This window comes from Phocoena sinus, chromosome 1 (genome assembly GCF_008692025.1).
Source record: "Phocoena sinus isolate mPhoSin1 chromosome 1, mPhoSin1.pri, whole genome shotgun sequence".
Taxonomy (NCBI): Eukaryota; Metazoa; Chordata; class Mammalia; order Artiodactyla; family Phocoenidae; genus Phocoena; species Phocoena sinus.
In genome coordinates this window covers 21,467,814-21,492,941 of record NC_045763.1, presented here as the reverse complement: position 1 = coordinate 21,492,941, position 25,128 = coordinate 21,467,814, and the positions used below count along the sequence as shown (strand labels likewise).

The following is a 25,128-nucleotide window of genomic DNA, read 5'->3' as shown; positions in this document are numbered from 1 at the left end:
ATATTTGCCTGCCTCAAGGAGAAAGCTTTGGGATGGTGGACGAGGCGTGAACTCGCAGCGCTCCTGCTCAGAGCAGGATACACCCAAGGGATGCTGGCTCCTGCAAGCTCCAGGCACCGGACGAGGACCCAACCATGTCCCTGGCAACCAGACCCCTTGCCGGGGGCAGAGGAACCCAAGTTCACCACGAAGATAGGAGCTGAAGGTAGCGCATGTCTTCAGTGAAACCAGGGACCACCGAAGGGAGAAATCAAGGACAGGCACGGTCTGGAGTTAAAACTCTTTATTGTCCTGCCCAGGGAGCCCCGCACAAAGGAATCCGTGGAGCAGGGGTGAGGGGGGCAGCACAGGCCTGTCCCACAACTTGAAGAGAAGGGGGAGCCGTGGGAGGTGGGAGGAGACAGCTCCCATTCAGCTCCCTGATGGCGCTGGATGTTCCGACGGCCCCCCGACATCTCGGACCCAAGGGGTGCCGTCACCAGTGCGAGGCCTGTACCCGGGGCCAAGGACAAGCTTTGTTACATCGCTCTGATCTGCAGGGGTCACTCTGGATACGTCAGTGTCACTCAACTCTCCAGCCTGGTTGGGGGAGCCCAGGTCCCAAACTGCAGGGGGGAGATGGGCCCAAGTACTTGGAGGCCCTGGGAGAGCGGGAAGAGGGGGCTGCACGGGCTGGCGGCCGCCAGGAGCGGGGCACAAACTACCCCTAGTGCAGCTTCTGGCAGACATCTGAAGGGGGCCCGTCAGCCCTACTGGACCATTCTAGAGGCCCGTGGAGAAGGCCCCAGGGTGGCTGAGTTTATGCAGACTTCTTAGTGTACCTCCACCCTGGGAACAGAGTCCTGGCAGGAGAATGGGCTTCAAATCCAGCTCTGGTCCCTGTGCTGCCTTGTCTGGTGGGTCCAAATATCCTTCCCTCCCCCACCAGGCACTGGGCTGAGGCAGAGGGAGCCCAGCAGGCAGTGGCAGACACAGCTCTAGAGGGAAGCTAAGGCTTTTCCAACAGATGAACAAAGGGTGCCTCAAGGGTGGGAGTCACAAGCCTGGGAAGGAGGGGGCAGGGAGCTTCTGAGCGACCAGTGAGACACAAAATGCAAACACCTCCACGCCATGCTCATCCTCAGCCCTTATTCTACCCCACTTAGCCCAGACCCCTGGGCCAAAACCAGCAGGCCCATCCCTGCCTTCCGGGGCGAGGAGAAAGAATCTGGAACGAAAGGTGATGGCAGCTGCCGCCTCAGGAGCCTGGTGGGCCCAGGGCCAGGGGGCAGCCATCACCGCAGGTTAAAGACCAGGCTGACGCTTAGGATGACGCCCAGGAGGAGGACGAAGGGCAGCCAGGTCTTCACGAAGGCGCCGATGCTGAGGGAGAGAGAGGGGAGCATGGGAGGGAAGGGGCCAGTGAGTGGGCGTGTGGTCCAGCACACTGTCCTCCCACAAACCCAGACGGGGCCGCTCCCCCCAAGGAAGCTCCTGGAGCTACCCCCCTCACCCCCAAACTCAGTCAACTAAGGGACTGGGTTAGGCCTGGTGCCCGCTGTGGAGGAGCACCAGCTACGGTCCTGGGCAGGGGCTGTTCCAGGCTCCTGGTGGAGATGTGACACCTTGCTGGGTGGGTACAGGAGACACGTCCACCCTCTGGGCCTTCCTGACTCCATCCACGATCACCCCTGTGTCTGGGGAGAGGTCGCCAGCGAGAGGACCCAGAAGCCTTCAGTGTGGGTGGGGACGCCGGGAGTGCCCTCTGCTCATGGTGCAGTGGGCGGGGGGCGGGGGGGGTCGGTGAGAGTTAGCACGGGGCTGTGGCTCAGCCCGCTTCAACCCCGCCTCTGCCTCAGTCTGTGTGACCACAGATAAGGTCTTCCCAGGAGACCTCTAAAAGCCTTTGGACCAAAAAAGACCCTGAAAATCTCCTTTTCAGAAGCTCTTAATGATGAGCACAGCTGGAAGAAAGCCTGGAGAGGCAGCTGGGTTAGCCCAGGTGTGTGCTGGCTCCCCGGTGGGAGGGTCACTCCACCTCTCTGAGCTCCCTTTATCTGTGAATTGGGACCAAGGCCTTTGACCTCATAAGTCATGAGGCGGGGACTTTAAAGGTCCTCCCAGGCCACCACTGGGGCCCATCCGCCCAGAACCCTGCCTCTGACGAGGGATGCTGGGAGGGGACCCTATGGGGTCACCCATCCTCTTCTGAGGGTCCACCTGTTCACTGGACCTGAGCACAGGGCTCTGTACACACGCAGCATCCCTGAGGAGCCAGAATCATTATCTCCATTTTACCAGGGACAGTTGCAGCTCAGAGAGGCCAAGGCAGCTACCCAAGATCTCACAGTGAGCAAGGGGCGGAGCTGGGCTTCAGACAGCACCGCCCTCTCCACCAGGAGCTCAGCTACAAGGGACAGAGCTGGGCTTCAGACAGCACCGCCCTCTCCACCAGGAGCTCAGCTAGTTGTTTTCCTGCTTTGTCCCTGCTGGCTGAAGGACCCCAGAAATGGCCCCGTTGGGATCCGTGGGAGAGCGGCCCTGGGGAGGGTGGCAGCGGCCAGGGGGACAGGCAGCGCACCTGACGTACTTCCCATACAGCAGGCAGAAGAAGCAGAGAGTCACCATGTTCCAGTTGGTGCTGTTGTTGTAGCGCATCAGGTTCAGGGCCAAGGCCACATGTGAGTGGCAGTTGTCACAGCAGAGACTGTGCTGGAGATGCAGGATGGGCTGGGTCAGGATGGGCTGCGGGAAACCTCCCACCCTCGTTCCCGCCCTCAGGAGCAGCCCACCTACCATGCGGTGCTTGTATTCCTCAGAAGCGTCGTGCACAGCCGTGTCCCACGCATTGGGCCCGCTAGCATATACCTGAGCAGGGTCCAGCTTCCAGTACCTGAGGGGGGAGAAGGGGTTCTGGGCACTGGCTCAGCTCCGCGGACGTCCCCTGACGCCTGCTCTGTGCAGGGCCCTGAGCCGGGTGCTGAGGCTACAGGGGCGAGGCAGGTCCAGGAAGGGCCACACAGCAGACAACCGAACAGTGTGACATGCCCACCGCCATGTGGGTCCTGGGGAGGACATGAACTCACTCAGTGGGGGCGTGAGGGGCTTCCTGGGGGTGACACACGAGTCCAGTGTGAAGGAGGAAGGATTAGCCAGGCGCAGAATGGGAGTGAATATTCTAGGGAGAGGGAACAGTTTGAACAGAGAAAGAGGCACAGGACTGTGCAGTGTGTACCAGAAATTAAGAAACTGGGCACTGCTGGGGGATTCAGAGGGAAGAACGGGGTGAGGGATGTTGGAAGGTGAGGCTGGAGATGCAGGGGGGGCCACGTTCTGGGGGACTTGAAGGTATCCTGAGGAGTTCACCCGTCAGAAAGCATTCTCCCCATCTCCCCACATGGGAGACTAGGGTGAATGGGAGAATAGCTGGTGGAGCTCAAGTCTGTGAACCTCAAGCCGGGTGACACCCCAAAGGGTCTGGGCCAGGGGGCACTGGGAGGTCAGAGAGCCCTCTGGCTGCTATGTGGGGAATGGCTTGACAGAGGAGCCTACAGACTGGACCAGTGAGAAACCACCGTGGCCGGGACTTCAGCTGCTCAGGGGTTCCTGCCTGGAAACGGGTGTCCGTACAACTCTCGCTGAGGAGCAGTCTTGCAGCAGACACCCAGACCAGAGGCCCCTGGCTCACATCTCCAACTGCCTGAGGGAGTCAGCAGGGTTTGGAGAGCCCAGCTCCAGGCCGCCCATGCTGTGTGGGACACCAACTCCTCCTTGGGCTCCACCCTCCTGGATGCTGCCTTGGGCAACAGAGCATCTGATGCTGTTCTGAGCAGACTGAAGACTGAGGCACTGTCACCACAACTGAGGTGGGCCCCCAAGACAGAAAAAATGAAGTCCCCAAATCCCATGCAAACCAGCAATAGCTCCAGGAGAGACTAAACTGCCTTTATTCTCTCCAACCAGAACTTTCCAGCAGAGTTCCAAACCATGCCTCCCTCACACCTTAAATGGTGTGTATGTTCCTTGAGGGGCAGGAGAAAGAGTCCAGGTTTTGCAGTGAGACAGACCTGCATGTGAGTCCCAGCTCTGCCACTTCCTGTGTGATCTTGACCAAGTCCCTTCCTTATCTTCACCTTTCCGAAGGAAGGAGCTGAAAACACGACCTTGCAGGGCTGAGGCAAGGCCTAGATGGCCTGTGGATAAAGGACCCAGCCAGGGACTGGAGTAGGAGATGTGTGGTACAAGGTCAGATGCTCTGGTAGACCCTGGCTGCCCCCCTTCACCCCATCCTCAGGCTGCTGGCTCCTGCTGTGCCCCAGAAGGCCTGGCCTGCTGCTCCAGGTAGGAGGAACCTGGCTCTAGGGCCAATCACACGGATGTTCATCACTTACTTGGCAGGCTTCCCGAAGGCCATGTTGTCTTCCTGTTGAGGGACAAGAGCAGAGGTCAGTGGGGAGCCCGCATCCAGCCCAGCAGACAGACCTGGGTTGGTGGTGGAAGTGTCGTGACTTAGAAGGAGGTAAGGTGGGTGGGCAGAAGTGGAGCCCGGGCCCTGCTCTGGGGTTGGCGGGATATCTGAAGGGCCAGCAGCAGCTCTTCTGTGTGAAGAAGGCAGTGTGGCAGGAGTGCACAGAGCACTGAACCCGGAGACCAAAGACTTGGGGTACAGCCATGACTGCCTCTCTCTGTGGCTGCCAAGTAATTCTCTCACCCTCTCTGGGCCTTGTTTTCTCCAGGTTCTCTGGTCAATCTCTGGTCTTTGTCCACAGGGGAGTGGTCTCCTTCGTGGTGTGAATGAGGACAACCTCTGACCTCCTGACCCAACAGTGGTGGCCCACACAGAATCTGGCAGTGTGACTGCAGTCAAAGCAGGATGTGGGGTGGGTTGGGGTGAGTGGGGTAGACACAGCGGTTGGGCCTCAAGAGGCCTGCTACGAGGGGGATGTTTTAGCCAAGTCCTAGACCTGCCACACAAGATGTGGGGTACAGGAGTTACAAAGGGACAGATTCTGGGTTCAGAATCTGCTGACAGAGCTGGTCAAAGATGAATTATCATACACGTATATGACAGTGAAAGTAATGGGTACGAGAGACCTTTGTGATGTTAAGATGATCACGACAAACGTGAACATAAGCAGGTTGGCGCCACCACACCCATTCATCCCAGCCTCTGACGGAGAGGAAGCTGCAACCTCGAAACAGGCAGGATGCTGCCTGCTCATCTGGAGCAAGCCTCCTGCCCTATCTCGGGCACATCCCCAGGGAACAGACCTGAGAACACAGCTGCTTCATTCTAGAAGGCCCGCCCCCTCTTCTCCATGGCCACACCCAGGGAACCACGTCAGCCTCCCCTGTGCCCCCGCCTTGTGACTCCCACCTTCTGAAGGTCCAGACACGTGGTTCCTGGACCAAGAAACCAGGATGGTCTGACTCTCCACTCTTGCCTCTAACCCTACCCATGTCTTGGTACCCCCGGGGTGGGCAAAGGGCTGGGTCAGTTACTTAAGAATCCTGGCCACACTGCCCTCCTGGCCTGTCCCGGAGGCGAGAGAAAGGGGAAAGGGGTCAAACACTGGTGAGAAGCAGAGGGCCGGACCAGGACTGCATGGCGTCTGCATTCTCCTGCATATTGGGGAGACAGGAAGGCTGCCTGTGGGCAAGATAGGCTCGCTTTCCACTTGAGCCCTGGAACCCTCCAGAGGGGGGCAGAATGGGGACTCACCGACACAAAGTAGGGGCCAGCAAAGTCCCGAATGACTCCTGTGGATGTGCAGATGCCCATGTGGCCAATGATGGGGAAAAACCACCTGTGAAAAAAAGGACAGGGAAAGGGCAGAGCTTGTGGGTGTCTTTCAGGTGGTCAGACAGACGCTGGGAACACTCCATCCAGAGTGACAGCATATGAATATAACGTTGTGTGGTAAGTGTCCATCAGGGTGGCGGCAGCGGGAGGGGAAGTACAGAAGTGGGGCAAGTGCAAGGGAACAGCAGAGCCGGGAATCGGCGCAGCCCACAGAACAGCTAAACTCAAAGGACGGCAACGCTGAGTGTGGAGAGGAGGCGGAGCCACTGGAACGCTCTTCTCACTGCTGCTGGGAGAGTTTCCACAGCTTTCGAAAACTGGTACCACACCCTCTACCTCAGCAATTCCACTTCAGAGCATACACCCAACAGAAACGAATGCTTGTGTCCACCAAAGCCGCGGACAAGAATGTTCACAGCACCTTTATTAAAAAATAGCTGGAAACAACAGTTGTCAAAATTCACTGAACCGCACACTCAAAATGTATGCACTTTATTGTATGTGAATTATATCTCAATAAAGTTGATTAAAAAAAACCTAGAAATAATCCAAATGTCCAACAATAGTAAAGCGGGTAAGTAAACTGGGGTATAGTCATACAGTGAAATAGTAGGTAACAATGAAAAATAATAAACTGCTACGCACAACATGGATTCTCACATATACGAGGCAGAGTAAAAGAAAACTTACACAAAAGTGCATGCATATTATTCTGTTTATGTGAAGTTCCAGAAAAGGCAAAACTATTCTATTGTGCTGGAGGGCAGAAGAGGGGTTATTTCTGTGGCAGAACTGACTGGCACAAGGGAGCCCAACGGATACTGAAAACATCCTTTCTCTTGACCTGGGTGACATGAGTGCACACACATGCAAAATTCATTGAGCCGTATACTTAAGATTTTTACACTTTATGTTATACCTCAATTAAAAAGTTTTTTAGGGCTTTCCCGGTGGCGCAGTGGTTGAGAGTCCACCTGCCGATGCAGGGGACACGGGTCCGTGCCCCGGTCCGGGAAGATCCCACATGCCACGGAGCGGCTGGGCCTGTGAGCCATGGCCACTGAGCCTGCGCATCCGGAGCCTGTGCTCCGCAATGGGAGAGGCCACAACAGTGAGAGGCCCACGTACAGCAAAAAAAAAAAAAAAAAAAAAAAAAAAAAAAAAAAAAAGCCTTAAAAAGTTTTTAAAAAAGTGTTGGGGGGCACTTAAACCAGCGTGTGTGTGTGGTGTGTGTGTGTGTGAGGAAATGATGAAGAAACAATGTGTGCAAGGGTAGAGATCAGGACAAAAGCATGATGCATTCCAGGAACTGAAAGTTTGATTTGTTTTTAATTCTAATTTTTATTTTTATTGGCTGTGTTCAGTCGTTGTTGCTGCACGCGGGCTTTCTCTAGTTGTGGCGAGCGGGGACTACCTTTTTGTTGTGGTGTGCGGGCTTCTCATCGCGGTGGCTTCTCTTGTTGAGGAGCACTGGCTCTAGGCACACGGGCTTCAGTAGTTGCGGCACACAGGCTCAGTAGTTGTGGCTCGCAGGCCTTGGAGTGCAGGCTCAGTAGTTGTGGCGCACAGGCTTCAGTTGCTCCGTGGCATGTGGGATCTTCCTGGACCAGGGATAGAACCCGTGTCCCCTGCATTGGCAGGTGGATTCTTAACCACTGCGCCAACAGGGAAGTCGAAAGTTTGAATTTTTAAAAGCCATGGGCATTTAGAAAAACCCAAATCTCAGCTGGACCCCGATATGCAAAACACAAAGGAACTCCGGATCTGTCTGTAGTCTGAGAACCATGGCTCTACAGGAACTAGGTGCTGGAGAGACTGATCCAGTTTAAGAAGGACTCACAGGGAAAAAAAGAAAAAAGGACTCCCAGGGCCAGCAGCCACCTGCTGATTTGAAGGCTGCCTGCTGGGAGGTGGAGGCAAAAGCCACAGAGATATAGCCCAAAGAAACAATTACACGGGGCTGGGGCAGAGTCAGCAAAGACTTCACACAGGAGGTAACTTTTAACCTTGACCTGTGAAAGCACAGGATGTTGACAGGCAGAAAGCAAAACTCCAAGGCAGCAAAGTGCTGCGTGTGCCTGGAGAATGGGAGGGAGACAGGAGTCCAGAGGCTGTTCTGGAATACTGGCAAGAGAAGATGGTGATCGTGACCAGAGTACTGGTCAGGTGAGAAGCAGATGTCTTGAGAAGATCTTCAAAAGGAAGACCGGGCAGTTTTATGACAATAGGATAGAGCTCTTCCAGGTCTGCAGCTTGAGCACCTGGAAGAATGGTGGGGCCAGAGTGGTCTTTTTGCTTTTGGCTGTGCTGCATGGCTTGTGGGATCTGTTCCCGGACCAGGGATTGAAGCTGGCCCCCCGGCAGCGTAAGCGCCGAGTCCCAACCTTACTGGATGGCCAGGGAATTCCCCAGACTGGTCTTTTAAGAACATGATCCAGATTCTGTCATTCCCTTGCTTTAACATCCATTACGGGCTTCCTATTACACTTATACTCCAAACTCCTTCCAACAGTCTGGCCCTACTTATTCCTTGAAGTCACCTCACTCTTCTCTCTAGCTACACTGCCCAATTCTGGTTCGTCAGACACACCAAATCCTCCCACCTCAATGGTTTTTTTTTACATTTGCCTTCGTCCCAGACACTCTTCTAGAGCTTCACATAGCTGGCTGCTTCTCATCATTTAGGCCTCAGCTCAACGGTCAACTTTGGAGGTTTCCCTTGACAGTGCCTTCTAGAGTAGGCACACACAACCCCAGGCACCCCAGATCCCATGACTCTGCTTTAATTTCGTCATAGTATCTACCGTTATCTGCAATCATCTTGTTTACTTATATGGTTACTGCCTTTCCCCTCTAGTATGTAAACTCTGAGACAGCAGGGATTTTCTCTTATTGATTGCAGTAGCCCCCAGGGCAGTGCCTGGCACATAGCTGCAGCTAAGCAGTCACTGACTAAACGATGCATGAATGAATATCATGCATTTAAGAGTGGAGTCAGGCTCTGAGGTCAGACCTGGGTTGAGTCTTGACTGTTTGGGGCAGGCACTCACTCCCATCTGTCAGTGAGAGGTGAACAATGATGACGACGACCTCAATGGGGGGCGACTGTGAGGATCAAACAGGATATGCCTGCAAAATGCTTATGACACTTCCCTGCACTTGGTAGTTGCCCAATGTTGTTACCATGAGGCGTACAATAAATACCTGCTATCTGATTGGCTGGACTGGCTGGTGTACACTAAGTTGCTTTAGACTCATAGCGGCCACAGGATGGACACTCAGAACTATGGGAAAGTAGCTCCTCTGGCTTCTCAGGCCCTAATCTCAAGACCCATTCTCCCCCTCCCACCCTCAATTCCTTTCATCTGGTCGGGGAGAAGGTCTGGGTTTGACCAATACTCCACATACCACGGCTTCCCCGGAAGTAGAATAAAGGCTGGAGACAACAGAAGTCTGCGCCTGGGGAAGCCCCAGAGAAGAAACTCTCAAAGTATTTGTCAGTCTGGAAGCTCCATGAAGGCAGGCTCCAAAGCTGCTTTGTGGACTACTGTCTACTCAGACCTAGTACATAATAGGTCCTCAAGAACTATTTATTGAATGAATGAGTTATTGACTCTGGAGCTCTACCTGGTATAGGTAGACTATTTCAGTGGAAAAAGCCCTATACTGGCTTCTAACCTTTACTTCCTCATCTATAAAATGAGGATGACAGTACCTATTTTCATTACACTGATAAAAGGACTGAATGAGACAGTGAATATAAAATGTTTAGAACAGAGCCCAGAACAGAGTAAGTATCCCATCTTTGCTGGTTTTAGTAGTAGCAATAGTTGTTATCTGGCTTTTCATGCAGAATTATCAACACTTCTGAGGGGACAGACAGATCTCTGGATTCAGTTTCCTCCTCTCTGATCCACCCTCACCACCTCCAAAATGAACGACAGTTCCTTGTGCCACATCTATTCCTAGCTCTGCATTCTAGGTCAGCAATCACCACAATGTACTACAATGGTGAGTTCACCTGTCTCTCTCTCTCCTGCTGGAGGCGAGTCCTTTGATGGGAACATGAGCCTTCTGATGGGGCAGCAGGCCTTATTCATCTTATGAACACCTGTAAATAGATCTGCATAGAAATGGGGTGTGTGCTGCTTCTGGCCCAGATGACTGGGGATCGTGGTGCCTCCACTCAATGTTGCTACCAGCTCTCCAAAGAGCAGAGGACTCCACAAACGTGTTTTTGAGAACAGGGAAAAACCAAAGAGATCTTGGGATAACAAGACAGGCTTTATCAAAACCAATACATTCCCTCCCAGTTATTCTCACATTAACATTTTACTTTCTTCATAGCACGATTCACTAACAGTTCTTTTTAGTTTACTTGTTTACTGTCTATCTCCTTCCACCATGATTTAAACTCTGTGCGAACAAGGATCATACCTGCTTTACTCACCACTGTATATTCTTATCACCTAGAACTACTCTAGGCACATAGGAGTCACTTAGCAGGTGTGTTAAAAAGAATACTGAGAGACTCCCCTGGTGGCGCAGTGGTTAAGAATCCGCCTGCCAATGCAGGGGACACGGGTTTGAGCCCTGGTCTGGGAAGATCCCACATGCTGTGGAGCAACTAAGCCCGTGTGCCACAACTACGGAGCCCGTGAGCCACAACTACTGAAGCCTGTGCACCTAGAGCCCGTGCTCCGCAACAAGAGAAGCCATTGCAGTGAGAAGCCCGTGCGCCACAACGAAGACCCAACACAGCTAAAAATAAATAAATTTATTAAAAAAAAAAAAAGAATACTGAATTAATCAATGAAAACACTTTCTTAAAATTTTTATTTTGAAAGGACTCAGACTTGGATGTTCTTTTTTAAAATTATACATTTATTTACTTACTTATTTATTTGTTTATTTTTGGCCGCGTCGGGTCTTCGTTGCTGCGCACAGGCTTTCTTTAGTTGCGGTGAGTGGGGGCTACTCTTTGTTTGCAGTGATGTCTCTTTGTTGCAGAGTCTGGGCTCAAGGCATGTGAGCTCAGTAGCTAGGTTCCCGGCTCTAGAGCACAGGTTCAGTAGTTGTGGCGCATGGGCTTAGTTGCTCCACGGCATGTGGGATCTTCCCGGACCAGGGATTGAACCCGTGTCCCCTGCATCGGCAGGCAGATCCTTAACCACTGCGCCACCACTGCGCCACCAGGGAAGTCCAAGACTTGGGTGTTCTTAAACAAATGCATAAGCATTTGAAAACAGAACAACTTAAGTATTTTAACATAATACAAGAATTAAGCTCATTTTAGGATCAGCAACATATAAGGACAAAAATGATCCCTTCTCCACACCACTTGGCTGTTTTTGATACAGGGAACTAATCTATTCGTCAGGTGAGAGGGGACAGGATGTAGTCGAACGAGAGCAAGTTATGGAGTCAGAAAACGGAGTTTGGGATGCTTTTGCTTACTGTCATGTGAACATGATCAAGACATTTAATGGTACAAATTCATCATCCGAGAATATAATTCCTGCCTTAGAAAGTGGTTGTGGAATTCAGAGGAAATGGGTGTGAAAGAGCTTGGCCAACTGTCCAGCACTGTGAGGAGTGGTTATTATCAGCTGTCAAGGCTGAAGCACGAGGGCAAACCAGCTCCCTACTCCCCCCTCCTCGTCCCCAAGCTCCTTGCTAAAAGGCGCCAGCAGTTTTGGAGCACCTGCTTACTCTTCTGACAAAGGCTGATGCCATAGAAAGAACCCTGGTCTGGAAGGCAGACAGCCTGGGACCTAAATGCGCTTTGCAACTGAGATGGTGTGTGATCTTCAGCCTCATCTGTGAGACAAAGGACTGGACTCCCAGATCTCTGGGGGCCCTTCCAATGACGACATCCCAGGAGTTGGTGTGGTCCCAATCAAACTCCCACTCTTGCCTCCAGACCCAGCAGGACGTCTTGCGTATAGGAAGTGACCAGCAATCATTTGTTTAACGAATGAATAAGCCAGTGAGTGAATGAAGATGTCTCTCTCACACCCAGTTAGGGGCCCCTTTTCTGTACGCCCACAGGTCCTTAGCTTCCCAGCCTCAGTACCTTTCCGCGGTCAACAACTGTCTTTCTCTCAGATCAGACCAGGTGTAATGAGGGAGGGGAGCTTGTCCCATTCACCAGCAGAGCTCGCACCGCGCGGGTGGCGGGGTACTGGTGAACCCCGGACCCGTGGGAAGGGTTTGCTGTGTGTCGGGGCAGGAGGCTGGCCCCGGGCCGCCGGAGGACGCCACGCGGGCCCGGCTCTCCCAGTCCCCGGGCGGACGCCGGAGGAGACTCACGTGAGCACCGGTATGGGAGTCCACACCACGCAGTAAGGAAAGCGGCTCCGCTCCACGTCCATGACGCCGCCGCCAGCACAGCCAAACTGCTTCTTGTCCGTCTCGGCCGCCGTCGGCGCCTCCACTTCCGCCATCCCGGGCGGGGGTGGCAGCGGCGACGGCGGCAACAGGAGTGGCGAACTCCCTTCCGCTTCCGCCATGCTGCGCGCGCCCCGCTCCGGCCTGCCCCTGATGCAGCGCCGGTCGCTTGGTGGCGTCACTTCCGGAAGGTGGGGTCCGCCAGGCTTGGCCTTCCCGCCGGGAATAGGAGCCGCGTCCTTCTTGGCCCGGCCCACCTCCTTCTGCGCCCGCCAGCCTCGGGGGTTCGCGCTAGTACTGAACCGCAGCGAAAGGGATGCCCTCAGGCAGCGCGCAGTCTAGCGCGGGAGACTGACCTAGAACTCTGTAATTCAGTACGCTGAGGGCTCCTAAGAGGTGTGGTACAGTCTCCATTTATTGAGCGCGACTTAGGTGCCACGCACTTGACTTGACATACATTGTTTTAATCCCCATAAACCGCTTAGACGTGCGAATTTAGGTATTTCCCTCAAGTTACAAGTGAGAAACTGAGGCTTAAGAGGTGAGGTAAGTGGCCATGACTCAAACCCAAGTCTCTCTCCCTTTTTCATTCTGTGGTCTCTTGCGAGGTAGTGGTAGCGTAAAGGAAGGATAGACTAAAACAATGTGTGGCGTGTGTGCAGAAATAGGGGAAACTTGCCTGAAGATATTTGAGCTGAGCCTTGATGTTTGCCAGGTGGCTCGGGGATGGGGCTGGAGGGATGCGTGCAGCCGTGCAAAGAAAGAAAGGCCTTGCAGAGCAGTGTGCAGGAGTGTGAATATCACCGTGGCTGGAGTAAATCACAAACCTTAGATGTGATCCGATCCCTTCATTGTACAAATGGGAAAACTGAGGCTCAGGGAAGTTAAAGTAATTGTCTGAGATCACACACTATAAAGAAGCCAGGCTCAAATCTTAGATTCTTTGGGCTTTTTTACGGATGCCAAGATAGACAAAGAAAATGGAATCTGCTGGTGTGGGAAGGGAAAATGGGGGGACAAAGAAGGAAGGCAGCAGCTAAAAATCATGCTAGTGGGAGGTATGGATAAATCCGCTGAGGAAGGTGGGAGATATGCCTTTTGGGGAAGGTTTTTCTTCCGTTGAATTACCCTCCCTCAACACTGATCTATAGAAAGCCTGCTCTTCTGTTTTTAGAACCTAATATTTTAATGCATTTTGGAGGGGTATGTCTATCTCTGTTATGGAACTCTAAGTTCCTTAATTTCAGTAGCTAGCACTGTTCCTAGTGCAGAGCAGATGCCCACTAGATGTTTACTGATTTACAGAACGACTGGATGTTTTATAAAGGCCTCACAGATATCACAGCTGAAAATGATTCTAACCCACTCAAAATTCTTTGAGTATGTTTATGCCTCTCCTGTGACCCATGTGTGTGATCCTTGATGGGCAACAACCAGCATCTGGCACATGTATGGAATAGATTAAGTGTGCAGTGCCTGTTTGTTGAATGAATAAATAACATCTTGATTCAATCACTATAGCTGTCCCATCTCTTCTGGAGGGTCTTCGAGGAAGGTCTATACCTTAGACATTCCTCTGCCATCACTGTCAACCCATAATTCTAGCAGAGGGCTGGTGGGTGCCCTTTAAACATTTATTGTTTGTAGGGATGAATACACAACCAAAGTCAGTCTTTCTTAGGGCCTGCCACAAATTTGGTTGTACTAACACAAGTACCACATTTAATCTGACAACCTTCAGTGGTTTCCCATTGTACTTTGGATAAAACACAAATATACCATGCTTACAAGGCCCTGCATCATGCCCTTTTTTAAAAAATTAACTTGTTCACTGTCCTACAGCCTCTTTTCAGTTCCTCTCATGTGCCATGCTCTTGTATACCCCATGGACGTGGCACACACTGTTCCCTTCTGCCTGAAATGCCCTTTCTCCCTCCAAAACTGGGTAACGTTCATTCATCCTTCAAGTAGCAGATTAAATGTCACTTTCTCAGAGAGCTCTTCCTTGGCTTCCCTATCTAAATTGGAAAGCTCCTGTGAATCTCCCCCTGGAACACCTTGTTCTTTTCCTTTGTAGCACATTTGTGGCTGTGTATTGTTGGACTCCCCTACTAGGCTGGAAACTCCTTGAGGGCAGACACTGTGTTTGTCTTGTTCACTTTTGTAAACCCAATGCCTAGTAGTGTCTAGCACATAGCATTTGCTTAATATTTGCTAAACTGAATGAATGGCAAATAGTTATAAGCTTGGTATGTATCATATGCTAGCTATAGACAGTCTGAGAGCAGGAACCTAGCTTGTCAGCTGCTACCTTGCAGTGCCCCAAGATTTTTAAGGGACCTATGGATGTTGGTAGGCACAGTGCTCAGTAGGGTCTGACCAGAGAGCCCTAGCTCCTTGGCCTAGGCAGCTGCAGAAGCAGGGGCATGAGGAGGGCCAGGTACCTGGAGGGAGAAACCAGCTCTTTCTCTGACTCCTCTGGAGCCTCTCTCCCAGGCTTGTTCCCCTTCGCAGCCCGTTCACAGGACCCCCTCCCACATGTACATGTCACCTAGGTTCTCTTACCCAATGTTAAAGCTTCCCTGGCTTGTGCCCTTGCCTCCTGTGCTGCTGCCACCCCTATCACCCACAGACAGATGGGAAATCTCCATCAAAGACTAACAGTCCCTTCCAGGCTCAGAGGATCACAGCAGGGTCCTGGAAGAAGCTCCTCTAACAGAGCTCAGGAAACGATTGATAGAGCTCATAGCCACCCCTCCCCCAACACACACCCCGACCTAAAATAGGAATGACCATCTGGATCCACTTATAGGACTGGCTGGGGGAGGGAAGGATGGCAGAGCTGGAAGCAGTCAAGCTGGGAAAGCTTCAAGGGTAAGATGCTGCTTGTTTGAAGGGTGAACTCAGGGCACGTCCTCTCTTGGTATGAGTCAGGACACCCCCACAGTTGGCCCCATGTAAAAGTCCCCAGGGCTCACATACTTCCTTCCACAGGCCGCCTCACTCCTCATCCTGGCATTCAAGGCCCCCATGGTCTGGCCCCAACCCCCAACCTTCTTTTCCATCCTCATCTCTCTCTCTCCCTTGGGACTTGCTTGGATTTAACCTCACTGCCCTGTTTGCCCTTCAGAGAAAGAGCCCTGCACTTCATACCTCATGTCTTTGCTCACACTGTTCCTTCAGTAGAGTTCCTTCCCCTACTCTCACCCTTCCCCTACTCTCTACACCACTTTCAGGGTTTCCAGCAAATCCTCCCTCTTTGCTCCCAGAGCACGAAGCCTGTTTCTGCCTATTGCATATTCATGTGTACTTGCATTAGCATTAGCTGTTTACATGTCTGTCTTCCCCAGGAGACAGCAAACTCCTTGAGAAGGGGACTGACTGGATCCATTGGACCTTGTAGTCAGAATGGCACCCGGTAGATAGGAAGTGCTCAGGGAATGAGATCAGAGCTATCTGATGACCACAGATGGGTCACCTTAATGGCTCTGGTGAAGAATCACCTCAATCAGTAATCCAGGGAAGCAGGGCTGAGCCTGGGGCGATCACAGCGCAGGTTGGAGGAGCTGCTGGGTGTGACGCAGTATGCATGTGTGTGTGTCCTCTCTTCTGCAGGCTTTCTGCTTCTGCTCCATTGGATTCCCCCCATTAAGCCCTAAACTGTCTTCCTGGATGGCTCCAAACCTTTCTGTGGTGGGGAGGGGACCGCTGGGGCCGATACAATGCAAGAAACCATTTGAGAACAGACCCTCTGACCCTTTAGACATCAGAGTTTTACAAAATGACTTTCTTCTCCATTCCATTTTATAGGTGGGCAGACTTACCCAACAAATTAGAAAGCACAGCTAGGACCAGAATCTAAGTGTTCTGCACCCAGGTGGGCAGTAAAGCACGGTGGTTAAGCATATGAACTCCAGCCGGCAAGCCCAGTATTGACCCTTAGCTTTGTCAGTGGTTGTCAGACCTTAGGAAAGTAACCGAACCTGTCAGGGTATCAATTTCCTCATCCCTAAAATGGGAAACGAAGATTGCAAAGTTCTTGTAAAGTATATTTGATAGGCTATAGCTGAACAGCTCCTGGCCCAATATGAACACTCAGTGTTGCCTGTTACAGCAATTCAGACCATTCATCACCATCACAGGACTCTTAACCACTTAAGCACTTTGATGCGCATCCTCTCACTGTGATGTGGGTCCTTCTTACGATGCAGTGAAGTAACCAGAGCAGGTATCATGGCACCCATTTTCCCAATGAGAAAAATGAGCCCAGAAAGGTTCAGGAACTTTCCCAAGATCTAAGCATAAATTAGATAGAGTTGGGGTTCTGCACCTTAACCCTGGGCTATCTCTGCTGGTGACCCCCTTTAGGGCCATTAAAGAGCGATGAGGACGAGACCTGAGATTCTGTAAATCATCATTAAAAAGGTGCAAACTGTGGCATCACTAGGACCAGGACCTATTTTATACATATATCAAGAAGTGGCTCGGGTGCAGGAGGCAGAACATGGCTGAACAACAGAGTGTCTCACGCCTGCCATCATGTCCATCAGACACAGAGCCTGGCACGCAGTGGGGCACTCCACGGCAGAATGTATGGAGCAAGGCTCAAGATTTCTAGTGAAATCTAACGTTCAGGGACCGTGTGCAACCCCCATATTTGCTACCCACATCTTCCAGATAATGTGGAGGCACCAGGAGGGCAGGGACTAATCTGTTGCATGCATTGTCATTAAGCCAGTGCTAGGCCAATAGGAACCCAAAAAATATCATGACATTAAATAAGATTCTTAAAGAACTGGACCAGGAATCAGAGATTAGAGATCCAGTCCTGGTTTTGCTTCTAATAACTTGGGTTTTAGGCAGTCCATTCCCTCTTCCTGCCCCTCTTTGGAACTCATTGTCCCTATTTGTAGTTCTCAGAGTATTCTGGGTGGTTCTGATGTATAGCCAGGGCTGGGATCCTCTGAGCTGATCTCTCATCACCTTTTAAGTTCTGCAAATGCATTTCAGCATGTTCCTTAGCACAGAGACCCGCAGCAGGCCCCTGGGGCCACAGGGCCACACCTGCCCACCACAAACACAGGGGTTGCAATTCTAATGTCTGTTTTGCTACACATTCACTACACAGGCTTATCTCACCGAGCCCCAGGCTCCCTGTCAGCAGGGCTGAGTCACATGTGGAAACACACTAAAATGGAGCACCACAGATCTTTTTACTGTCTATAGTTTTGCTTTTCCTAGAATGTCATATAGTTGGAATCATGCAGTATGGCTTTCAGATTGGCTTCTTTCACTAAGCAATATGCACTTGAGTTTCCTCCATGGCTTTGTGGCTTGATGGCTCATTTCACTGAGTAATATTCCGCTGTATGGCTGTACCCATTTGTTTCTCCATTCACTTTTTGAAGGACTTCTTGGTTGCTTCGTTTTTGGCAATTATTCATAAAGCTGCTGTAAACATTCATGTACAGGTCTGTGCATGGACATACATTTTCAACTCATTCGGGTAAATTCCAAGTACAGCAATTGCTGGATCCTATGATAAGACTATCTAACTGTGTAAGAAACTGCCAGACTGTTACCATTTTGCATCCTCCCCAGCACTGAATGAGTTCCTGTTGCTTCACATCCTTGTCAGCATTTGGTATCACCATCCTAATAGGTGTGGGGTGGTATCTCACTGTTGGTTTAATTTGTAATTCCCTAGCGACATAATGCTGGTCATCTTCCGTGTGCTTGTTAGTCACCTGTATGTCCTCTTCGGTGAGGTGACTATTCAGATCTTTTGCCCTTTTTTTAATTGGGTTGCTTGTTTCATATTGTTGACTTGTAAGAATTCTTATATTTCCTCTCAATCCTTGGCTTGTCTTTTTCATTCTCTTAACAGTGATTTCGTAGAGCAGAAGTTTTTGATGAAGTCCAATTTATCAATTTTTTTTTTCATGGGTTGTGCTTTTTATGTTGTATCTAAATACTCACTGCTGAACCCAAGGTCACCTAGATTTTCTCCCATGTTATCTTCTAGAAGTTTTATTGATTTGTGTTTTACATTTAGTTCTGTGATCCATTTTGAGTTAATTTTTGTGAATGGTGTAAAGTCAGTGTTTATATATATATATATATATATATATATATGTATTTTTTGCATGTAGATGTCCAGTTCTTCTAGCACTACTTTTTTTAAAAGACTTTCCTTTCTCCACTGAATTGATTCTGCTCTTCTGTCAGAGATCAGTTCACCATATTTGTGTGGATCTACTTCTGGGTTCTCTAATTCATTCCACTCATTTGTCTGTTCCTTTGCTAATGACACCCTGTCTTGGTTATTGGAGCTTTATGATAAGTCTTGAGGCTGGGTAGGGTCAGTCCTCTGACATTGCTCTTCCTCTTTGTTATTTGTGTTGGTTATTCTGGGTCTTTGTCTCTCCATATAAACGTTAGAATCAGTCTGTTGATAGTCACAAAATAATTTGTTGCGATTTTGATTGAGATTTCATTGAAGCTATGGACCAAGTTGGGAAGAAATGACATCTAATAGTATTGAGTCTTCCTATTTATGAGCATGGAATATCTCTTCACTTATTCTGATTTCCCTTGATTTTTCTCATCATAATTTTATAGTTTTCCTCATAAATATCTTGTACATATTTTGCTAGGTTTATTCCTAAGTACTCAGTACCTTTTTTCTTCTTCCCTTTTGTGTGTGTGTGTGTGTGTGTGTGTGTGTGTGTGTGTGTGTGTGTGTGCTGGTGAGGGCTGAATAGGTGGAGCACAGGGGATTTTTAGGGCAGTGCAACTATTTTTTGACAATGTGGGTACAGGACATTATGCGTGTGTCAAAACCCATACAACTGTACAATACAAAGAATGAACCCTGGTGTAAACTATGGACTTTAGTTAATAATAATGTATCAATATCAGTTCATTAATTGTAACAAATGTACCACACTAATGCAAGATGTTAATAATAGGAGAAACTAAGCCAGGGAGAGAGGGGTATATGGGACTCCCTGTACTATCTTTTCAATATTCTGTAAGCCTAAAACTGCTCTTAAAAAAAAAATAGTCTATTAATAAAAAAGTACCAATTCCAGGGCTTCCCTGGTGGCGCAGTGGTTGAGAGTCCCCCTGCTGATGCAGGGGACACGGGTTCGTGCCCCAGGCTGGGAAGATCCCACATGCCGCGGAGCGGCTGGGCCCGTGAGCCATGGCCGCTGAGCCTGCGCGTCTGGAGCCTGTGCTCCGCAACGGGAGAGGCCACAACAGTGAGAGGCCCGTGTACCGAAAAAAAAAAAAGTACCAATTCCAAATGGAATGGAGCCCCTCGTAAAGTCTTCCAATGGCTCCTCCTTGCTTACAGGATCAAGCCTACACTCCCTCATCAAGCACAGGAGTCCTCCACAGTTTGGCTGCCCCTGGAGTCCATGGGCCACTCCACCCTCTACAATGCAGCTGAACTGAATCACTCAGGGTCCATGAGGGCACCTGAGACTACGCCCTACTCCCTTGGCCTCGTACGTCGTCCCTTCCTTGCCTGGTCCGTAAATGTCCTGAAGAAGCTTCTGCAGATTTCGATTTGGGAACACAGAGGAATGATAAGCACCTGCTTCAGAACATCGCCCTTGTGCTCTGACAGGACCTCTTCCCTTTCTGTCTCCGGTGCTAAACTGGGTATACCCTGCGGGCCTCAGCCTGGTTCTCTCCAAATGCACAAACAGAATAATCACAAAATCTCACCAGTGAAACTGTTGTTCCCCCAGTGTTGAACCACAGTTCCCAAACTGTGCGTCAGGGCACCTTAGGGTGCCACAGCAAAGTCACAGGAGCACAGTAGGATATTACAAATTTAGAGTTACTCAGCATCTGTTGGCTACCGAGAGGACCACTAGCTCAAGGTGGTTCAGCGTTTTATCATTAGATTGCACTACACTCCTTTGATTACGTCATCTTTGAGAAGCTGGGTTTTTAGCGGTTGCTGTGATATGAAGGTCAATGTGGGACAGGAAATGAGGGTGGTGCGGTCCGATCTGATTAGCAAGCCTGACAAAGCTTTACAGCACCCCACAGCACACAGATTCCATTAGTTATTGTACTTCTTCAAGAATGAAATAAAGATAGTTTCCTCTAACTTACATGTATTAATTTTTTAAATGACTAACTTGGTAGGACATAAATTCTTCTTAAGTGATCCGGGCTTAACTAACACATTGAAATGTTAGGTATTTCTTTTGGCTTAGGGGGTTCCTGAAAAAACTACTGAGACACTAATGGTTCAGTGAGCTGAGAAAGTTTGGGAACCTCTGGTCTAAGAAATCCTCTAATCCAGGGCCCATCAAGAGACTGCAGGTTGTGAAATCAACGTAGTGGGTTATAGTCAGCATTCTTTTCTCCTTAACAGAATGGTAAACAGAACACATTGCATGTAGCAAGCGTATTACTGTGTAAAACTTATGTTCAGTATATACATACAAATTAGCGTGGGTATCTTGGGTCACAATGTAAAATATGTATTTCTTGTTTGGGTTGTGATTTTAAAAGTTTGAAAAACCACTAAGACTTCAACCTCCTTATTTTACAGATGAGAAAACAGCCCAGAGAGTGAAAGCTGATTATTACTGCAAATCACAGCCACCAGTGCCGGGCTCTGCACTTGGCCCTGCTAGGCTGGTGACCCTCCAAGGCAGGCCCTCTTCTACCCAGTAGAGGTGTGGTTACTCAAAGTCACAGAGCTACAGAGGTGAGATACTCTCACTTTGATCCCAAGACGCATTTGCACCCCACAAATGCCACCAGCCACACCTAGAACAAAATGGTTTTAATCAATTGCGTCACCCTCACTCTCCTGGGAGCGGAGCAACAAAAAGGCTCGGCTCCTGCCCCCAGAGGACAGTAAGGCTTATGTGTCTCTCCACACGGCAGGGCCCAGGCTGGGCAGGCAGGAGGCAGGGACAGAGGAAATGGCGGGTGGCTCGAACACAGGAAAGCAAAGGGGCCCCTGCTAGTCCTTGGGCCCCAGGGCCCAGCCCCAGTACTCCCGCTCTCCCCTCCCGGCTGGAGAAAGGTCGTGGAGAAGAGACAGGGGAGCAAGTCCCAGCAGCAGGAGAAGCAGCAGCAGCTGTTTCCTTCACCAATAAATATACTTCATTACCAAGCTAGAAGAGAGGGGTGGGAAGAGGGACGGGGGGAGAGGAAGGGCGAGAGGCTGCCACCTGTGTTGCTGGGATTAAAGCAATGACGAGATGGTGCCAGACCCCCACCACTATCCTCACCACCCCCCACTCCCACCCCTCATCTTCTCAAAACTGTGAAAAAGCTTTTAACATGGCCCTGCTGTCTACAGGGCTTTTCTGAAGCCTGGCCGAGAGGAGGCACCTGGCAGAGTCAGGGTGGAGGGAGGGAGGGAGGGAGGGAGCGAGGGAGGCTGCTTCTCCCCAGAGGCTGCAGCTGGAGGGCTGGAGCCAAGTGAGCCCTGAGGGGAGTGAAGAGGGAGAGGGGAGGAAGGATGAACCAACTACGGGAGCAGCTCCTGAGCTGAGAGCCAAGGGGGCAAAGAGGGAGGTCTGGTGAGTGGTGGGGTGACCGCTGCATCCAGTGTAAAGCTCAGGCTGCTGAGGAGGGAGGGGGGCTGAGTTAGGGACTTCCCCATCCGAGTGGCTCAGGAGACCCACCCCCTCCCCCCAGAGCAGCAGGGGACAGAGAAAAGCCATCACTTCTTTGGTCTTTGTGGCGGCTCAGCATGTGGGATGGGAGGGAGGGCACGGAGGGCCTGGAAGGCTCCTAGCAGGGAGTGCCATCTCAGCAAGAGGAGGCCTGGCTGGGAGCTCTGGCAGAAAGGTCACAGTGAGGCTGAAGAGCGCCCGAAGGAAGAGTGGCCCTCCAGAGTGCAGAAGGGCTGGCACAGATGGGTGGGGAATGGTGTGGTGCCCCACCCACACTGCCAGGGCCCTTGGGAAAGGCTAAGCCTCCAGGGGTGGCCAGTGAGGGCAGGTTCAGGACCCAGAGCCAGTGCCTGGGAGGAGGGCAGGGATGCTGTACTGCAAGTAAGCAGTGGCTTGACCTTGCCCCTCCAGGGCTCCCATCCTTACTTCTGTTTCCACCCTGACAGAATGGCTCTGCAAGGAAGGGGGCACCCTATGCTTTTTCAGAACCTTCCCTGAAGACCAGGAGGGAGCTAGCCTTGCCCACCAGAAGCAAGAATGGTAACAGGTCACGGCTAGCCCTTATGGACTGGGAATTCCACTCCCCTTTCTGCTGCCAACTGAAGGGTAGGGCAGTCCTTGAAGACAGCTTGAGCCCTTGCCTCCCCACTCGAGGCAGGCCGGAGCCCTCCAGGGACACGGAAGTGCAAGGTGGTGGTGGGCCTATGGAGGGGCTTCTCCTGCTCTTCTGCTCAGGGCTGGGGCCAGTCGAGGGGCAATTGCCCAAAAGTCCAAAAGCCAGCAAGTTGTAGCAATCCCCACCCCCAATGCCAAACTAACAAAACAGGGAAAAGGAAAAAATGGGGGGAAGGGGAAGACAAACCAAAACAGAACCCCCTGACCTCCTGCCCAGGGGCGGAGGACCCAGCCGGTAGCAGGGGCTGGGGACCAGGGCTAGGAGGGCCTAGCTGGGCCGGCACTGCACCTGGCCCTCGGAGCTGTCCTCATCGTCAGAGGCCCCAGCACCCGCACTGCTCAGGCCTGTGATCCGATAGCCCATGTTGAGCAGCATCACCTCCAACGGGTCCGCATTCATGCGCCGCTGGTTGGCCTGGGAAGCACCCTCCATGTCCTCCACAACTCGGCCTGTGAGGTCTTCACTCTGTGGGGGGGAGGCACACATACTACTGGGATATATGTGCAGGGGAGACACACACACAGACTGAGCTATACGTATGGAGAGGGTAGGTACATACCAGGAGATGTATATGGGTATATCCATGTTGTGTCCACGCATAGAGGGGAATGCATCCTGGGATATGTATGGGACAAACATACACACAGACGGGCCTGCGCACGCACGCACGCACGCACGCACACACACACACACACACCAGGCTGTATGTGAGGGAGATGACACACCACACGGGGTTGTACATATTGGGGTTGGGGGGCACGTGGTAATATACACTTGGAGGAGACACAACACACTGGGATATAAACTGGGGGGAATACACATAGCAGGGTATACACTGGAGACCCCACGCCGGAAAATGACGAGGACATACCACATCAAGACATATACGGGGAGCACACCACGTTGGGTTATGTATATGGGGGTGGCATACATGGACATAAATGAGGGAGGATTCACACCAGGATATGCTGGGCACACAAACTATATACCTGAGGTGGGAGCACAGATATAACTCCCCCCACCCCACTCTTTTGTTGCCACTCCCAAAGAGGATTCCTTTATCCTCCTTTTCCTCTCCCCCCAAGGAAGGGTCCTATAGGGTTTCTCTCTTTAAAATTCATAGAAAATTAGACACAGCTCTTGACTTCTGTTTTGCCAGCTGGGAAGGGGGAGGAGGTGGGGCAGAGGGCAAGGGGCCAGCCCACCTGACTACCCACACTGACTACCACACCGTCCTAAGTGTCCCTGTGGGCCGGACACACGATAGGCATCACTTCTTTAATCCTCAAAGCAACCTTCTGAGGTGGTAATGTCATTCCCATTCCAATGTACAGATGGTAAAAACCTGGATCAGAGATGGTTGAGTCCCTCAGGCAGTAAGTGGAGGGACCAGGATTCAAACTTAGGCCCATCAGACTCTAAAACCTACATACTTCTCGTGTGACTGAGGGACAGGCCTCCGCACAGCTTCTGGGGGACACAAGGCAGTGGTATACGAGGGGCAGGGTACCTAGGGAGCCTCTGAGGTACTGTTCTCATGAAGTGGTGTTGGAGTTGATCTGGTTCCCTCCCTGCCCTCCCGCACCCAGTCCTTGGTTGCTGTTCCCCATATGTGAGCCTCACCTGTGCCAGCTGGCTCGAGGATATGCCTCTGGAAGGCAGGAGACAAGTCTTGCCCCTGGAACTGCCCACTTCATGTGGAGCTTTCAGAGCTTGCTGGCTCCCACCCTGATGCAGCCTGGGGCCCTGGGGTGAGAGCTCACTCATCCTAGCAGCTCCTAGCCTCTGTGTGACTCACTGCCCTTCCCAATGCTCATGGGCTCAGCTGGAGGCCTCGCGTAGGGTCCATCCCTACCTTCCTGTCTGGCATCTGCCACCCTGCCACACCCTCACCTCTGGCCGGGGGTTCCACAGCCGCACAACGGGGTCGATGCCGCTGGTGGCCAAGAAGCAGTAGCTGGGGTGCGGCTGCAGGCAGTTGACGATGGACTCGTCCCCCTGGAGCACGCGGACCAGGTTGGTGGTCTCCTTTTCCCAGATGAAGAAGGAGCCATCATCAGAGCCACTGACGATGTATTGAGCGTTGCTGGCGGGGGGGCAAAGGGCAGGGAGGTCAGGTGGGGTACTGCCCTGTGGCCTCAAGCAGAGGCTGCATGGCTTAGGGAAAGGGAGAGCAGGGAAGTCTGGAGCCGCTCGGCCCCCCGAACTCTGGGGTCTTTACCTGACTCGGAACTCCCATGCACACGGTAATTCTCTCCACACTGCAGAGCGGTGTCACAGTTCAACTGTTCTCTTAAACTCAGGGTCAGGGACTGCCTAGGTCTCTCCTACTTACTCTCCCCCAAAGTACATTATAAGCACCCTGGGTGCCAGGACCAGATGGTGCATCTCTTAGGTCTCTGGGAACACTCCTGCCTAAGCCTTCCCTCAGTAGTCCTAGCCTTCCTGGATCCAGACCCTGAAATCCTACAGCACGTCTGCCCCTGACACACCATCGACATTTAGAAGGGATCTTGACGGAGATTCTTAATTCACATTCGTGAATCTCGCCTACCCAAAGAAAGTACAGCATCTACAAAGGAGGGTTGGGGGTGATGGTGTCTGAGACATGGGCTAGGTCC

General features: G+C 51.5%; 2 protein-coding genes across 6 annotated transcripts in view; both read right to left on the bottom strand.

Annotated features, from left to right (window-relative positions):
• Window positions 1-268: 268 nt before the first annotated feature.
• TMEM222 (transmembrane protein 222) lies at window positions 269-12,309 on the bottom strand. 2 transcript variants are annotated; one of them, XM_032654392.1, is made up of 6 exons: window positions 12,095-12,309; window positions 5,702-5,786; window positions 4,371-4,402; window positions 2,776-2,872; window positions 2,561-2,691; window positions 269-1,362 (listed from the first exon to the last, which is right to left on the bottom strand). In XM_032654392.1, the coding sequence occupies exons 1-6, from the start codon at window positions 12,292-12,294 to the stop codon at window positions 1,275-1,277; spliced, it is 633 nt and encodes a 210-aa protein (XP_032510283.1). In that variant the 5' UTR covers window positions 12,295-12,309; the 3' UTR covers window positions 269-1,274. The 2 variants fall into 2 exon arrangements, with proteins under 2 accessions (XP_032510283.1, XP_032510293.1); XM_032654402.1 differs by having other exon boundaries at window positions 2,570-2,691.
• An 8,661-nt stretch (window positions 12,310-20,970) lies between these two features.
• WDTC1 (WD and tetratricopeptide repeats 1) overlaps window positions 20,971-25,128 on the bottom strand; it is a 71,652-nt gene continuing 67,494 nt past the window's right edge. For all 4 annotated transcript variants that reach the window (XM_032647343.1, XM_032647328.1, XM_032647351.1 and 1 more), the window contains exons 15-16: window positions 24,401-24,593; window positions 20,971-22,972 (exon numbers count right to left, since the gene is read on the bottom strand). In XM_032647343.1, coding sequence (XP_032503234.1) covers window positions 22,775-22,972; window positions 24,401-24,593 — 391 coding nt within the window. In that variant the 3' untranslated portion in view covers window positions 20,971-22,774. The remainder of the gene's footprint in view (window positions 22,973-24,400; window positions 24,594-25,128) is intronic.